The sequence below is a fragment of the Astatotilapia calliptera genome, chromosome 17, assembly GCF_964374335.1.
Source record: "Astatotilapia calliptera chromosome 17, fAstCal68.1, whole genome shotgun sequence".
NCBI classification, from domain to species: Eukaryota; Metazoa; Chordata; class Actinopteri; order Cichliformes; family Cichlidae; genus Astatotilapia; species Astatotilapia calliptera.
Window position 1 is genome coordinate 37,987,706 of NC_137438.1, and position 17,983 is coordinate 38,005,688.

A 17,983-nucleotide genomic window follows, 5' to 3' on the forward strand; every position below is an offset into this window, starting at 1 on the left:
ATTTTTTGTGTTCACACTCTTTCAAACAGATGCACGTAAAACACAGCAGAAAATAAAATAAATCAAAGATTCAGCAGCTCTGAGTCCTGTCGCTCTTAAATCTGTTGTCACCTGTTTAGCAGGAGTGGGGCGGGTGGAGGTTTGCCCACAGTGGTCATGTCAGTGGGGGATCCAGGGGTTTCTCTGTGAATGTCACATTCCCGTGGCAGCGTGCTCGCTGCTCGCTCAGATTTGAAGTCTAATTTTTCACTTTAGAAAGAAGTTTTCCTCCCACACAGAGTGCACAGCGGACGCTAATGTTTTTGTCACTTTTACAGAATCAAAGTAATGTGAGTATTTCCAAGCTTTAAACGCTTCACGGTTGTACTCTCTCCCACACTCCATATCTGCACACGTCTGTTACCACAGACGTCGCACGTGCTTACGTCACAGTCATGACTCATGAGACACTCTCACAAACAAAATCACCGTTTAGTAACGCAGCGTGCTTACGGGAAAGTAACAGTAATCTAATTACCTTGAGTAAGTAATCCCTTACTTTACCCGTTACTTGACAAAAGTAATCGGATTACAGTAACACATTACTTGTATTAGAGCTGTAAGCTGTAAGAACAAAAAACTTTGTGCCTTGAACCTCCAAGGACACCGGGACTCGAGCAGGTGTGAAGATCAAAAGGTTGCATTTTGGAGCATTAAGTAAGACCTGAATGTAAACGGTCACGTCTTGGATTGCTTCTCCAGTCGAATGCTGCTGTTTTGTCTGAGCTACCGCTGTCTCACTGATGCACACATTGTGTTCTTTGTACAGGTTATAGCAATAGTGAGATGGGTCACTCATAGCTCGCTGATATATAAGCACTTGCAGTGAGTCCCTTGGCATTATTGGTATAAACCCACTGCCATTTTTCCACTGTGGTATAGCAGCATGTTTTAACCCAAACATGCTGTGGCAATCTGTTTCTAAACCCAACCAAATAGTTTCAGAGCTTGAACCTGAGCAGCGAATCCAGTGACGTAAGCAAAACAGATCACTGAGCAAAAACACAAAGTTACCAACTGGGACACAAACCAGACTCCTTGCTGATAATCTTTTGACTTACTCGACTGGTAATCAACATGTTTCCTGACACGGCCTTTGCCCTGTTATCTCTTCATACACCTCCATTTTTACAACCAGAGGATAAAAGCATCAACATAAAGGACAGCTTAAAATGCCGACACAACCTACAGAACATCAGTGTTTGAGAGCCGAGGTAGAGAATCCACTGGCCCTGTTGCTTCAGGACATACAGCACTGATGAAAGCAATTTAAAGCACAGTGTTGCCACTATTCAAGACTTACTGTCAAAAAACCCAAACTTAACAATTTGCTTAGATGTTATTAAGATGCATAACTGCATCAGTTACTAATGGTCAGTCCAGTTATTCGTGCTGCTGCTGCAGCGGACACTCCTGGTCTGGCTTGCACCACAGTAATGGCAGCATTGCTACATGGTGGAGCAGACCAGATTTATATTGAAAATAAACACCACACCAGAGCGTTTGCTTGCTCTCTCTCTCCCTGGTCCTGTTGGTTGTGCTGCCACATACATCATAATTTTGTAAATCACTGAGCTAAACATGGAAGCTACTCAAATTCAGTTTATTAGTTAGCTTTTGTGTTTTTTAATATATATATATTACAATTGCTTGCTCCCACTCCAGTCCAAAATGAGTCTTTCTTCATGAGCAGAATCTTCTACTTCTGCCACTGGCGTTCATTTACAGAGGGAAGGTCTCGCTGTCTAATCAGCCTAAAAATTCATACAGTTCATAGAAAGTTAACGCCTCCAGGTCACAAACACAAACTGAGAATGATTTCAGTGAAGTGATAGAAATCTCATGTCCAACATATTTCCATATTTATAGAGTTTAGCTTTTTGAGTGAGGGACAATGATAAGAAAGCAATGTTACACAGCTGGTGTTATTCTAAACAGATTATTCTGCATTCATCTCAAATTGTTGGTGAAAATACTTTTTGCTTGCTGGTTTGCACTGTGGCACTAAATCAGACAGTCAATGAGCAGCCTTAGTCTTTAATACTATGAAGGAAAGAAACAGTAAAAATATATGATTTTTATGAATATATTCTTTAAAAAAGAATATATTACTGACTGGGTCATAATTGTTTTCAAAGTCCAGACCAGTGATACCCAGAAGCAGTTCAGCACTACAGCCCACCACTGAAAACTTAAGAAGCAAAGTAAAAGCTGCTTTTGTTTCCTCACCTGTTGTTGCTTCTGCTGGTACAGACATCTCCCAGACGCTCATGACAAGCACCATTAGAAGTAGAGCTCCTTTGCTTCCAATCTGCGGGTATGGCTCACTCATCCTTGATAAAGAGGCGAGAGGAGAGGAGTGTTACCACAAATAACTCATTTATGATAGCTGCAGTTTGAAGCAATTTGAGGTGAAACCAGAAACACTATTTATAGCTATACAGCGATAAAGTTTACATCTAAATGATTCAGAGAAAGCTTGGGAGAAGGTGCTGTGACCAAACAAAACCAAAATCCAGCTCTTTCAAAATCATGAGTATGACCCAAGCAACACCATCCCCACGGTGAAACAAGGAGGCGGCAACATTATGCTGTGGTGTTCCTGCTAAGGACCAAGTAACGATTCCACTGCAATGAGGGGAAGATCGACCAGACCTCAGTCCTGCAGAAAATCTGTGGAGGGAGCTGAAGCTGCCAAGTTTCAGCCTAGAAATCAAAAGGATTTAGAGAGTTTCTGTAAAGAGGAGTGGTTCAAAGAGATGTGAGCAAACCAAATAAAAGAAGCACCTACCCACCAAGTACTAGGTCATGTTTTACACAGGGTTCAAATGACATACAAATCAATGTAGGACTTTCTGGAGTTTTGACTGATATTCTGCTGAAACCTCCATCAAAATTAGAGGCCCTACATTTCTTTGTAAGTGAGCAGATTAATAAATTCAGCAGGAAATTAAATAATTATTTCCCCCAAGGATGAAAGATGGCTAGATAGACATCATTAACTCACATTAAGCCCCCGGTTTATTTGCATTTACCAAACAAAAGCATCTATTATCATCTGTGTCAGCCTCTCCTCCTTTTTTTTCCATCCCTTCGCTCGCCTGAATGCATGTTTGCTCGTATAAAGCAGGGATAGAGGCTCTTATCCTCCTCCTTGCTTCTCAAAACAAACTACAGCTGTGAATGCACCCCCAGATCACTATCTCCAAATTCTCTCTTTCTTCCCCTGCGTCTCCCCTCGTGCTCAACCGAACACGAGGTGAAGGCTCTCTGCTGCCCCAACAGGCTTCAGCAAGCCTCTGTAGGCTCTACAGCAGAGCGGAGAGCGGGCAGGTCGCAGTGGCTATTCCATCCCTCCGCAGTGCCTTTTTCTCTGCACTCCCTCTCCCTAATGAAGTGTGGTGGAGCCAAGGCCACGCTGCATAAACCGTCTGGCACAGTGTGTTATCACCGACAGACAATGATCAAATTTCAAACGGGGGATGCGGGAGTGGTTCGGTAATTACTGGAAGGGGCATAGTATCGTATGGCGGGAGGGGACAAAGTTACAAGCTGCGTTTATGCCTTATTTACCACCTCCCGCCTCTTATCTGGCTGCCGCATTGACATATAGATTGGCTAAACCTCATTGGGGATCTCAGATTATTTGTGTAATTAAGTTTATTTTTGCAAAGCAAACATGACCTTTTAGCAAGGTTTTGTTAGAGCGCTCAGTGTCACACAGGAATTAGTATTGAGTTGTGTTGCTCCAGCAATAAAGAACAGGCAGAACTCACATGTTTAATGTGCCCTTTAAAGATATAAATAGCTGCCTGTTATCTGGACATGTAGGTGATAGCAGTGTATGGAAGGGGAAGTCTTAAATAATCGCTGAAGATTTATTTATTTATTAATTTTGACATGGCTTCATTTAATGAAATTTGACTTAAAGGTCATGAATAATTTCTACATCACATTTTCCCTGCTTTAAAAAAAAGCTAAATATTTTTGGGAAATACTAATTGCTACCCAAAGCCATCACAGTGACAGCGAGACTACAGGAGGTCACCGAGAGCGAAGAAGTTATTTGAAGCGCCGCGGCTTGATTATGTCATTCCTTTCAGGTTTTTATAGGGATTAAACAAGATGCATCATGTTAATTTGTGAATTTCAGATGGTAAGTACCATCCAACTCTCGACAAAGGAAAGAGGCAGGAAAGAGCAAAGATGGGGGAATAATTCCAGTAATCTTAAAATAACCCAGATAACTCAATCTGAAAGACTCAAAGCAACGAGCGCACACATAGCTGAGATGTGACAGAGCAAAGAGACAAGCAGTTGCATGCAGTGGATGCAATAAAGCGTGGGTCTTTGACTTTTGATTCCCAAGTCCTCAAACTAACGATCAAAGCGGTCACTTGTTCCTACAATCTGATACAACCAACGTTAGTGAGATACAGGCACGAGTACTCGAAAAAAATGATATGTGGCATTTAATGAGATAGTAGAAGTGTAGAAGGCTAATCGCTCAGCTACAGGGCTCATTCATATTCTTCAAAGGGATTCTGATCATGAACCATAATGTTGTAACCACTAAAAGTAGCTGTGACACTGTGAAACGATGGTATGAGCTCCTGTAGAAACCATAAGTCTGTGTGATGTCAACCTTACTTTAACAAAAACGTGTTTCACTCACAGTGTCACAGAAAAGAATGACTCTACCCACAGTCCTAACATAAGGCAGCAAAGTGTCTCATTGAAAGAAAGAAGGTGTACTTTATTGATCCCCGTGGGGAAATTCCTCTCTGCATTTAACCCATTCACTCAGTGAAGCAGTGGGCAGCCATTGGGCGCTCGGGGAGCAGTGTGTGGGGACAGTACCTTGCTCAGGGGTACCTCAGGGTAGCTGTTCAGGGGAATCGAACCCCCGACCTTCCGATCATGGGGCCACCACTCTACCTACTGAGCTATCCCTGCCCCGATTGGTGGAAGTTGCTGTCGCCATGGAAATGTCAGGTTTCTTAGTCAGTGCTAAACTTTAGAAACCGCTTGAGCAGGCACAAACGCTACACACAAACTACCATTATACATTATTATATATGTATAATCTAATGCAGCGGTCCCCAACCGTTTTTGCGCCACGGACCAGTTTGTGCCCGACAATATTTTCACGGACCGGCCTTTAAGGTGTCACGGATAAATACAACAAAATAAAACTAGTACCGGTACCGAAAAAAAGAAGATTTATTCATAACACACGTGAAAAGACCCAGGAAAACCGAGTTAACGATAAAAACGATAACAAAATAACGCTGAAAACCGATAAAAACCCTGAAAACCATACATTTCACACCTGAGCCTCAACTCTCGCGGCCCGGTACCAAACGACTCACGGACCAATATACTGCTGTTAACAGCATAAATGTTAAGTTAAGCTAATTCCAAAACGTTCCAAAGGTCACTTGCTGTAGATTCTGGAATTTTCAGCAGTTTATTATTATGAGTAGTTTCTCTAATTTTAGGAGTAATTATGTATGCATTGTTGTACCTCTGACTTTATTTTCTGATCCAAATCCAGGCTTTGAATCAGTATTTGGCTCATAAACCACCTTGTAGCTAATCCCTAAATTCTTTATTTAAGAATATAGGGATTTTCTGAAATGTCAATAGAGAAAATGAATGAGAAAGTCATTTCAGAAGCACAGGCCTTAATAAAATGGCTTGTGCCCTATAGGCAGGGGTGGTCCACAGGTGCGCATTCGCTGTCAAAATAAAAGACGCGCACCAAATAAGAAGTTGCAACATTTGCATACATAAGATTTTCTGGAGGAGGACAGACATTTGTTTAGAACTCTTAAAGATGTCGAAGAAGCTCCTTTAAGCAATTACTTTGGTGTTCCTCCACCTCCAAAGAAATGTCAGGAGTCCGAACCGCAAAAGAAGCGTGTATTCTCGGAAAAGGGGTTGCAGGAGGTGAGCTGGTTTCAAACAAATGATGAACGCACAGAGATGTGGTGCAGAATATGCTGTGAAAATCCCACTCTAGAGGACAAAAACATTGCCTTTTATATGTACGCAAATGTGCGTTGCAACTTCTTATCTGGTCTTTTATTTTGACAGCGAATGCGCACCTGCGGACCACTTATGTGCACCCCTGCCTATAGGGTAGCTGTAACAGAAGACAACAGAAAAGGTAAAGAAACGCAAAATTTGTGCAAATATTTTGCGCACTAAAAATATTTCACAGACAAATTTTGTGTATATATACATTACATAAAAGGTTTGCATCCAAAAATTTGGCATTTAATGTCATTTTTTTCTCAGCACTTTCAGGGTGTAGGGGCCTTTAGAAGCACATCATGGTGTGGATTCCAACACATCCACTAGAAACTTCTAGCTTATCCAGGTGCAGAGCTTCCTTCCCATCTAACATAACTATAGGTCCAAATAGCAGCTTGTGCAAACAACCCCTGGTATCATTTTATGAGGAGAGTGGTTTATGAGGAGAGTGGTCTATCTGTGTGATAAAGTGTGTTTTTTGGATTGTCATTTCCCATCTTGCCTTGCTTCAATTAGATCTCCTTTGTTTCCCAGGACACTTGCTGTGCATCCCAGAAATATCATTAAGCCACTTATCCACAAGAGGAGGGATAATGCAGCGCAAACACTAAATGGACCCAAGGTGATCCTTTATTTTCATAATATATTTTTTTCCACCACTATTAAAGCCATGATTGCCAGTATCATGGCATTTAACAGTGTTTTCAGTGTAGCTACAGAGCGATTGTGAGGAAGGAAATTCACTGAAATGTTGAGCGTGATATCCAGGTAATGCACCAGTGTCTGCATTTTCTCAAATGGACCTCGATTGTACGCCCAGATACTTATACTGGAACAGTGTGTGCTTACGTTCACCTCCCAGAGACAGATTTATGGTCACCGATTAGCCGGAGAATTGGAGGCTGGGTTGAAATGGTGGCCAGTTGGTGTCGGTGTGCAATTCGTAGTAATAAGTGTGTGGGGGGAAAAAAGGGTCATTGGTGCCGCAGAGCAGGGCAGCGTTACAGCATCATTTGTTGGATGCTGTCGAAAGGTGCAATTCCATAAATGACATCTCTTTGCACCTGAATGTGCTGCGTTGTCACTGGTGCTCGGCAGAGCGAGTCCCTGGAGATTTGTTACGCTTTGAAGCCAGTTTACGTCTTGACCTTGGCTTGAAGGTCTTTTGCATTTCTGCAACAATATCCTTATATTTAATATAAATAGACATTGTGATCCTGGCTGCATTATTGAAAGACACCTGTGGTACTCAAGCGATACTTAATCTTTATCAAGAGAAGAATTCCACAAGAGCCAAGACGACAGTTTTCCTGCCCTTGCTTGAAAAGAACCATTCACAAGCTGATCTGGTATAGACGGATGAGACGACTGTGTCTTTGCAATAAGTCGTGGAGACATATCAACTCATGATAACAATGCATCTATGTGTAATTATTGTTAAGTACTCAGGTGAAATGAATTAGTGACACTGTCATGGTTGACTCTATATTATTCAGCATTCACTTTATTTCTCTTTATCCAATCAGAGAGGCAGAAACAAATACCTGTGGCAGGTCACGTTTAAGGGAGCAGTATTATATTTGGTAGATAATAATTTCATTTTCTTTGGGATTCTTTTTCATCAGTTATTGCACTAAAACGTGGAGGTTGATGAAACCTTATTTATATACTTGCATAGTTTTAAATACGTACATTTTTATTTCTGTGGCTGTTGTACATGTGTAGCATTCATTGCACTGTTTAGCAAAATTTGTTTAAATGTTTAGAAATGAATATTGATTAAAAAAAGTTATTCAGGATTATCAGAAGTGTATTCAAATTGTCTATTGAAAGTTAGAACCGGTTACTGTTATGTACAAAACAAAGTCATAGTAAAATTCATCGACTAAACTCAAAAAGATTCTCTTTGTTCTTGTCAGTCTGAAAACCTTTTGCCATTTTAAATGACTCGATATGGAACTATTATCACTTTGATCAACCTTAGAGGAACGGTCAGAGGTCAAATGTGACATGATACTTTAAATCTTTATAGTACAGTCATATAGTACTTTTAAAGTTATAAGGATTTTTTGGGGTCAATTTTTGACCAATAACATTATGTTGACCTTGAAGGCCTTGATGAAATTGCGCCAAACCAAAGATGTTTGTCCTGCGACAAGATTGCATGTTTCATTACTCTACTCAACCTTTTAAAATTGTAACATTGATTGATTGATTAAGCCTTTAATTGCAATGTTACACGCACATGTTACCTGCAGGGAAATGGGGCCCCTTCCATCCATACATACATTGCACAAACATCACATTGGGAAGACAAGTCAGAGAGGTCGGATGGTAAGAAAAACATTGTTTATGTAATAAAGATAATTCACATTTAGGTTGATCTTAGTTTATTTCAAGGTTAGACAAACACCTACACAAACAATAATAAATAATCATGTAAATACTAAACATTTATGTTTATGTTAAGAAAAGATAAAATGACTTTGACACACAAACCTGGTAAATTATCACCCACGTTGCCCTGACATGCTCTACAAAACATTTTTAACTCAACCTTTTGTTGGTTTTTACGGCTCACAATACCTGTTTGACTTACTTACTGCTGTCACAATACTCGCTGTTAGATGCAGCAGCTGTTTTCAGTGACAGGATCTGTTTGGGCGAAGCTGTTTTTTTACACATGCAGCTCTGAACTTTTCCAGACATTAGCCGACGGGCCTGAATGTCAGGATGCAAATTGCTGGCTCATAAAAAGGTCTTTAACCTGTCAGCTCTCTAGCTTAATTTCTGTGTGATGGTCGGATAAATCCGTGTGAAAACAATGCTCGTCAGTGAATTCACAGTGAAAGAGTGGCTATGGAGTCTTTCTTGTAGTGAGAGCCTGACGAGGGCAAACTATCTCCTGTTGTGTGCTTCATGTCAGAGAGGATACATTTGGACAGAGGCCTGAACAGACAAACAATCTCAGCAGTTAGCTTGAGAACTTCCTGTAGTGCTAAAGTGCCGTAGGCCAAACCAAAGACACTACACCACATAAACGACTGTGTTGCCTGATGCCAACCGGAGTGTAATGTGTAATTCGGTAAACATTAGTCAACACAATAACACATGGCTTCATATGTTATATACACATGTATGCACAGTACAGCATTTCAGTGTTATACAAATAAAATGTATTTAAATTAAATTTATTTCAACTTATTCTTGTGTAATTTAGCTAATTGCCTCAGCTTGCTAAATGTAATGTCATGTTTTAACTATATGCCATAAAAGTGTAGGTTTAGCGCGTAATTCTCAACACTTTTTCTAAAATCTCATTACATTTGTGTGGCAGATACACAAACGAGACAACATGTGAATAAAACATCGTTAGAGGCACACTTCTTTAAGCTAAGCCAGACCAAATATGACAGCTCTGTACGCTATTCCAGTTCAACGTTTTATTTTTTTGAAAGACAAGACCACAACCGGTCGTGGCGGATGGCCCCCGCCCCGCCGCTGTTTTTTCGTTTCCACTGTCGCCAAAGTGCTTGCTCATAGGGGTCATATGATTGTTGGGTTTTTCTCTGTATGTATTATTGTAGCGTCTACCTACGATATAAAGCACCTTGGGGCGACTGTTGTTGTACAAATAAAATTGAATTGAATTAATTACTTGATTTCAGCATGATCAGCTCTTGCTTCATAGTTTCATCCTGTAATATTACCTGGAATTTCATTAGACTGAGCCAATAAAGAACAATAAAGCTCATTATCTTAGCAATGACTGCCCTCCAGTTTTATTCCTTTATTTATACATGTTCAACTACTGCAGCTTTCAGTGCTCCTTGGGAATTTATACTGCAGCTTGTAATGAAGATTCAGATAGGCATTTTGAGAGAAAACAAACTCAAACTTAGACTGTATCTATAGTGGTTGGAATGTTTCATTAGCATGTAAGCCTCACAATATTTTTTGTATAATGTATGAGCCTTTTGCCACAGAACACAGAACAAGCCTGCAGAGAAATGTATAATATATGCAGAAGTGAAGTTAGCAGGGTAAAAAATGATAAAAACAAAACAAATACTAATAAATGGAAACATAAGTGTAATGTATAACTACCCACTGAGCACAGTATATTGTGCACTATGCTTGAGGACACTCAAGACCTCAAGCACAATATACTGTGGATGATGCAAATGATGTCTTTTACTGAAGAATAATGCATGTTCTTTTGAGCAGTGCCACCTCGCTGGCTGTCTTGGATTTGCGTGGTTGCATTAATCCGAACATTTAGCTCGTTCACTCCCTTCACAACACCGAAAGCAGCAGAGCCACAAGTCAGCTTTAAAGAAAGGCTTCACTTGAGCCTCGGCCTTGGTCACAAACACTTGATTCTTACACTAACAGCAAAGTCCCCGCCTGCAGTCACGCTGTCAACATTATCTCTCTGTTGTCTTGTGCGGTCCCTGAACTGCACACGTCGCCATCCCGAAAATAATAAAATATGTCAATCCAGATTTGACTATATCATTTTCAAATATCAGCGTTAATGCATTTCTTTTACAGTTGGAGTTCTGCTGCTTTAATTAACATTCTTGGGAGGTTCCTGTTTTCACCTGAGCTTTTTTAACAGCTTGAAAGGAAAATAAATGAATTGAAAAGTTTTGACAAGCCGAGTTCAGCGCTGCCCAGGGTCTACTTCCAGTTTATTGCTGTCAGTGGTGAAATAATAACATTTGGTGTACTGTTGCCTGGAGACACAGTGAACAACCCCAAAACTTGACACTTTGCCCAATCATTTATTGTCCCTGCTGTGACAGTGAGGCTAAACAATACATCAAAAGGTTCAGGTTATGATCCCGTCTGCTCCTGGCAGCCATACTGGGACTCTTTCCTTTTACCATTAGCATCTTTGCTAAAATATTTAGAGCTTACCAATGTGTCCCTCCAATTCCACCCTATGTAATGTAGACTATACACCCATCCACATATTTGGCATAGCAGAATAGGAACAAATGCATGGATCCCTTTCTCTGTTTTTATCATGCGAGTTTCACTAAATTCAGGATTGACATTTTAAGTAAGAAGGGAAATGTGCATTTTGACTCCTGTGGTACTGTTGTTAATCTGGGGCAAAAGCATAGAGGAAGCTTTGGCTACGGCTCAGGAGGTTGCTGGTTCAATAGCTGCCTCTGCTAGTCTGCATGTGTACATGCATAGGCATAGAAAAAGGTTCTTGCACAAGTATGTGGGAAAGAGTAAGAACGCACTTTGAGTGTATAAATTGTGTACTGCAACTATATAATTTACTGATGCCAAACTTCACTGTGCTTTAGTGTAGCAGAGCAGTAGTATTGTCAGAGTAGTAGTATCCCAGTAACCTGGGATGACAAAACATTGAAATACCTGAAACTGTTAACTGTTCTGGTCATACGTGTTATTGTGGTCTTCAGTTTCCTCGAGTGTAGTCTACTTAGAATGTTAATATAGTCTGGCTTTAGTAAATGGACTGCTTCTTATACACTGTTTTTCTGCTATATTTAAGCGTTATACAGCATGGTCTAAGGAGCTTGGAAAGAAAAGCGTCTGGACTTCTTTAAGTGGCTTGAAGATGTTTCACCTCTCAGCCTAGAAGCTTTTTCAATTCTAGGGTCAAATGGTGGAGAGTCCCAGATTCTCCACCATTTGACCCTAGAATTGAAGAAGCTTCTAGGCTGAGAGGTGAAACATCTTAAAGAAGCCCAGACGCTTTTCTTTCCAAGCTTAGACTGCGATGACCTGGATGACTGAGAACCTTCAGATGTTATACAGCATGTCTCATTCACCTACAAATTCATATAAACGCTCCAAACACTCATATAAACACTAAATGCCAAATCCGTGTGTTACTGTTGCTGTTGTTGGTTCTTTAGCTGTGCGCCTCCAATATCACAACCTCCCTGTTTGTTGTGTTGGTGCATTTAATCTTTAACTAATATTATAGCTGCTGTGTGTGATACAGACCAGTCTGTGGATCACTTATGATTAATGTATCTGGTAGAGATGGACCGATCCGATATTACGTATCGGTATCGGTCCGATACTGACCTAAATGACTGGATCGGATATCGGAGAAAAATAAAAAATGTAATCCGATCCATTAAATATCACGAAAGCATCTCACAAAACTTGCAACACGCGTAACTCACCTCAGAACGTTAGCAGTCGGAGCAGTATGCATCACGTGATAGAGCGGCTGTGGCATGCGGGACCTGTCGTGGTCTGGATAGCATTTGGAGCTTCGCTAGTAACCTGGCATTTCATCTCCGACAAAGTTATCCCCGAGAGAAGTAAAGCAAGTGTGTAAGTCCACCTCTGAATGTTTGTAAAGCATTCCTGCGTTAAGCTTAACGAGCGACTGCCTCTCGCTCTCCGGCTGCTACTTCAATCGTGAAACTGCTTAAATGATCAGCTGATCTGCTTTTCTGTCGCGAGTCCGTCTTTGTTTTTGGCCCACTTTGCACCAGAAAGAGGAAACCAGCGGCTGAACAACAGCAGCACGTTTAAGCTTGATCAGCTGTTGTTAGAATGTATTTAATATTACTTTCTACTCGAGGATCTTTTTCTACGTAGCTGACGCTGGTAACTGTGCAGGGGCGGATCTAGCAAAGTTTAGCCAGGGGGGCCGATAGGGCATGAACAGGGAAAAGGGGGCACAAAGACATACTTTTCTTTCTTATTCTCATTTAAAATGTCTAGCTTTTAATAAATAATTATCTGACACACAAAGTTTTAATTTGATGTAAAATGAATAGAAGTCAATTACTGTATATAGTGACTATTAAGTCTAATATATATACCCTAGTAAGCTATAGTACTTTTTCCTTTGGGAAGGTACCATCTGTGCAGTCTGCAATTTTGTTGAAGAAAGATGTTGAATCTATTTAATATTTCTTGAAAAATAATTGATTTCTGTGCATTTTTTTTTCACACTGCATCAAATTAAGGTTGATTACATCGATTAAGCATCATGAGGTGGCGCGTGAGGGGTGGTTCCCTATTTTTTATTTATTTATTTTTGTTGTTGCTGGGAGTTGGAACCCTATTAGTTAGGTTGCTTAATATTTACGCTAAGTACTCTTTAAAATACCAGAATAGGGAGGATGGTGTAGGTCTAAGTTTATTAGATTGATCAGTATTGCTGAACTATGAAATATTTTTTTTGTATACAGGTATAACAGAATAGCTTTAGTGTAGTTGTTGTTTTAAACTTGAGTATGAACTTGCAGACTTGCAAAATGCAGCAAGATATTTTAAAAAACAGTTTTGTTGATTAAAAAACACTATATCGGATTCATATCGGTATCGGCAGATATCCAAATTTATGATATCGGTATCGGTATCGGACATAAAAAAGTGGTATCGTGCCATCTCTAGTATCTGGTCATACGTGTTATTGTGGTCTTTGGGGCGATCGTGGCTCAAGAGTTGGCAGTTCGTCTTGTAACCGGAAGGTTGCCAGTTCGAGCCCAGGCTCGGACAGTCTCGGTCGTTGTGTCCTTGGGCAAGACACTTCACCTACTGGTGATGGCCAGAGGGGCCGATGGCGCGATATGGCAGCCTCGCTTCTGTCAGTCTGCCCCAGGGCAGCTGTGGCTACAACTGTAGCTGCCTCCACCAGTGTGTGAATGTGAGAGTGAATGAATAGTGGAATTGTAAAGCGCTTTGAGGGTCTCGAAAAGCGCTATATAAATGCAATCCATTATTATTATCTTATTAGTCTTGCTTAGCACTAATTAGCCATTTTGTGCTCCTATCCATTGCACCCATACAATTTATGTTTGTAACCAGTGCTAACCAGTGTTGGCAGCAACCAAAATTCCAATATGAAGGTTCAGACTGCAGACTGCAAAATTACTGAATGATGTTGTAATGACTGAGATGACGTTATTTACACTTTCTTGGACACTTGAACAGCAAATCTACACAGGTTGCTCAAAATCCTTTACTGTGCAGACAAATACCAAAACAAATGGAAGCAACCAATGCACCAAAGATAGCTTTTCTAGCTTCAGCTCTCAAAAAGTATTTCAGTGAGGAACTATGATGGTTACTTTAAAAGTATGATTTACATTCTCTAATTGTCTTGCATGGTCTGCCTTGTTCACAGATACACCACAAAACACGTAATAAGCAGATTTACTCTTCCTAACATAATTAACCAACTGGCATTTTCACACAGATTTTTCCATAACTGGGATACACTTGGCTGGTGGCACATTTCTGATGTCTACAAATCCGGTGTTTGTATGCACAGACAGGGGAGAGCTTAAATGCTTCTTCAACAAGAACAGTTTCAATATATTCAACATCCCTAGTATTTCTAACTTCACTGTGGGACGGAAAGCTGCTATAATCTCATGTAGTCACGGTTAAGAATAGTGTTAAAATAGGAAAACAAAACTCACTATGAAGCATATTTGATTTGGCGGAACAGCACTTTAGTGAAACGAGGACTGCTGGTAGATTCTGACCTATTTTCCCATTGTTGTCCCATTTGTGTCATTTATTTTTCTACCTTGATGGGTTTGTGCAAAGCTACAATATTTTCCATTAGCAAGTGAAGGACTCGATTGACCTTGGCCTATTAATAGCAAATGTTATTTGCAAAGGAAGTAGGGGAAAAGCGTTGAATTAATTCTTCACCTGTTCTCTGCAGTCTTCGGGAGATTGTACTTGAAGTGCTAAACAATTCTACGGCATGTTAACCACGTGAGAGCAGTTTTTAAAGCTCCACAAAAAGGTAAAAGCAAGGACACACAAAAGATGAAAGACTGTTTAACTTTTTGACAAATAACCTAACCAAATAACACAAAGTTAGTGATGTTTAGGTATCATCTATAAAAAAAAAAGTCTCATCAGACTCTGTATAACTATGTCTGTGAAGGTTTTCAGTCATCCAGGTCATCATAGTCTAAGGAGGTTGGAAAGTGCATAAACGCATGGCTCAACATAGAAGAGCCACCTCCACGGGACAAGACTCAGCAGTCCATCTGCATCTAGAGGACAAAGGTCACTCTTTCGAGGACGCCAGTGTCCACATCTTGGACAGAGAAGGCAGATGGTTTGAAAGAGGAGTGAAAGAAGCATCTATGTCCACTGTGAACGACCATGTCCTGTCTGCAGTGATGGGAATAACGGCGTTACAAGTAACGGCGTTACTTTTTTCAGTAACGAGTAATCTAACTAATTACTATTCCTATTGTTACAACGCCGTTACAGTTACTAACAAGAAAATGCAGTCCGTTACTATTTTTCAACAAACAGACGGTTGAAGCTGTGTTCAGCTTCCCGCATCTTATAGAAGTTGCACGGAAGTAGCTGACTACGCAAGTAATCTGGACGCTACAGCTTTAAGTAGCTGTGCGCGCTCCCGCGGACGGTAATCACGATCACTGTCTAGCACAACACCTGGAGCTCAGGGGGCAAAACAATCGCATGAGTGCTGCTGTTTGACTGAGGAAGAATAAAGTGGTCGTGGTAAGCCAATCACATGACCACTTCAAGACAAAGCAACAAGGTGATATGTACCAGTTTTTAAATTGTGTTGATAGGCCACTTAAAACCAGAGTCATGATAAACAAGATATACGCGGCGTTTTTTCCTCAATAGCTTCGTCACGTTTACTGTCTAAGGACAGCGCAGCGAGACCTCTCTGCTTATGAGCAAAAAATTTAAAAACTGGGAAAGTTTTAGGAGTGACGGCGAGAGAGAGAGAGAAAGAAAAAGAGAGAGAGCGAGTTTTGAGATGTGAGAGATTTGTGACGTTTAGCGTGTTTGCAGTGTGTAGTTAATGTGTTTTCTTGTGTAGTTAGTGTGTAGTGTTGTGGATGGTTTTGTGTTGTGTGTCAGAACAATGAGGCGACTGCTGTCTCCAGGTAGAAACAGGATCAGTGATACACCTGCTGCTGTCAGACCTGCAGGAATCAGGCTGTGATGTTCTCCTTTATAGTGGACAGAAATTATTTTTTTGGAGTTGCACAAATAATTTGTGTGGCATCTTATTTAATGCAGAACAGCTGATTGTTCTGTAAATAGTTTGAAATGGTTATTTAAAAAAAAAAAGAGTAAAAGGTAAATGGATGCAAATAACTTTGTTGTTTGCAAAACTTGTGCATATGATTTTAAAATTGACAATTTATATTTGCATTTAAAGTTATGAAATATGATTCATTAAACATGTTTGTGGTTGTTATAGTAAAAATATAACTTTTTCTACTCGGATTTTATGTTTTCTGTCTGATTTTTGATCAATTGTGTTAATACAGTATATCAAAATGAAAACATGACTGTAAATTCAGACACGCGAGGTTGTGTTGAAAAGAATGACACCAAACAAGGCAAAGTAAACAGTTTTTAAAAGTAAAATGTGGAGGGAAAATCAAAAGTAGTTAAAAATGGCCAATTATACCCTGGACCCCAGAGGGTTAAACGTTTTTTGTTTTTTTTTAAAGTAACGCAATAGTTACTTTTCAAGTAATTAATTACTTTTAGAATATTGTAACTCAGTTACTAACTCAGTTACTTTTTTGAAGAAGTAACTAGTAACTATAATTAATTACTTTTTCAAAGTAACTTGCCCAACACTGCCTGTCTGCCATCTATAATCCAGTTTTCAGATCCCAGACTCCTTAACGCCCACTCACATCCTGGGCCTTCTGACCTCAGGAAATCACATGATAGGGTGGGGCCAGGTTTCACAATGAGCTCACCTGAAACCCTGGCAGATTGTGACCTACACCTGTTTTCACACCTTGGCTCGTGTGATTAGGTAGAGGATCAATAGGGGGTCCATGTCCCTCTCGAGGAGACACTCCCACAGGGTTTAAATCTGGGACTCTCCATCATTTGACCCTAGAAGCTTCTCGGATGAGAGGTGAGATGTCTTCAAGCAGCTTAAAGGAGTCCAGACGCTTTTCTTTCCAAGCTCCTTAGACTCTGTAACTATGTACGTGTACGAAAGCATGTCTAAGAGTTTTAAACACAAAATTCCTACTTACATAAACGGTATGTACAATTGTTTTAAAACTGTATCCATCCACTATAATGACTTTTGTAATACTTTAATTGAATACGTTAATGTCAATAATGTAAATAACTGAACATATCTGAAACATCTGTGAACAGAACATAAACAAATAGAAAAGTAGGCTTGTTCAGATTAAAGAGGGAGATCAATTTTCTTGGAACATACAGCAGTGATGGATTTTTTCTTCAAAAGGGGGAATGTGCTTGAGCTGGAAGAGTTACAGATAAAATAAGTTATAAAGTTAGTTATAAAATAAGACGAGCCTTATGTCAGTGGTGTCCAAACCCAGGCCTCGAGGGCCGGTGTCCTGCAGGTTTTAGATGTGTCCTTGATCCAACACAGCAGATTTAAATGGCTAAATGACCTCCTCAACATGTCTTGAAGTTCTCCAGAGGCCTGGTAATGAACTTATCATTTGATTCAGATGTGTTGACCCAGGGTGAGATCTAAAACCTGCAGGTCACCGGTCCTCGAGGCCTGGAGTTGGCCAAGCCTGCCTTAAGTAGTCCCAGAGTTGAATAATAATAATAATAATAATATGTTGAATATTCTATGAGATAGTTTCCCTGAAGCACAGAGTTGTTTAAACAAGACACTGTGAACAGCAACAGTTTGATGTATAATACCCAAGGTTTTTATAATTAACAAAGTGTAAACTAAAAAAACTAAATCAAATTAGCTGTTACCGGTTTTGTTTTTGCTAGCTTTGTTTATTTGTTTTCTTCAAAAATGGCTCTACTCTTCTACTTTATGACTTCCAATCGCCACTAAATATCCGAGCCACTGTTGAAGAGCAGTCCCGACCGGCACCGGGATATGAGGATTTTCACATTCCACCTGTGTTAGAGA

At 40.1% G+C, this 17,983-nt stretch overlaps 1 protein-coding gene across 2 annotated transcripts in view; it reads right to left on the reverse strand.

Annotated features, from left to right (window-relative positions):
• tafa2 (TAFA chemokine like family member 2) overlaps positions 1–17,983 on the reverse strand; it is a 103,226-nt gene that overhangs the window by 41,264 nt on the left and 43,979 nt on the right. For both annotated transcript variants that reach the window (XM_026146769.2, XM_026146768.2), the window contains exon 2: positions 2,269–2,372. In XM_026146769.2, coding sequence (XP_026002554.1) covers positions 2,269–2,371 — 103 coding nt within the window. In that variant the 5' untranslated portion in view covers position 2,372. The remainder of the gene's footprint in view (positions 1–2,268; positions 2,373–17,983) is intronic.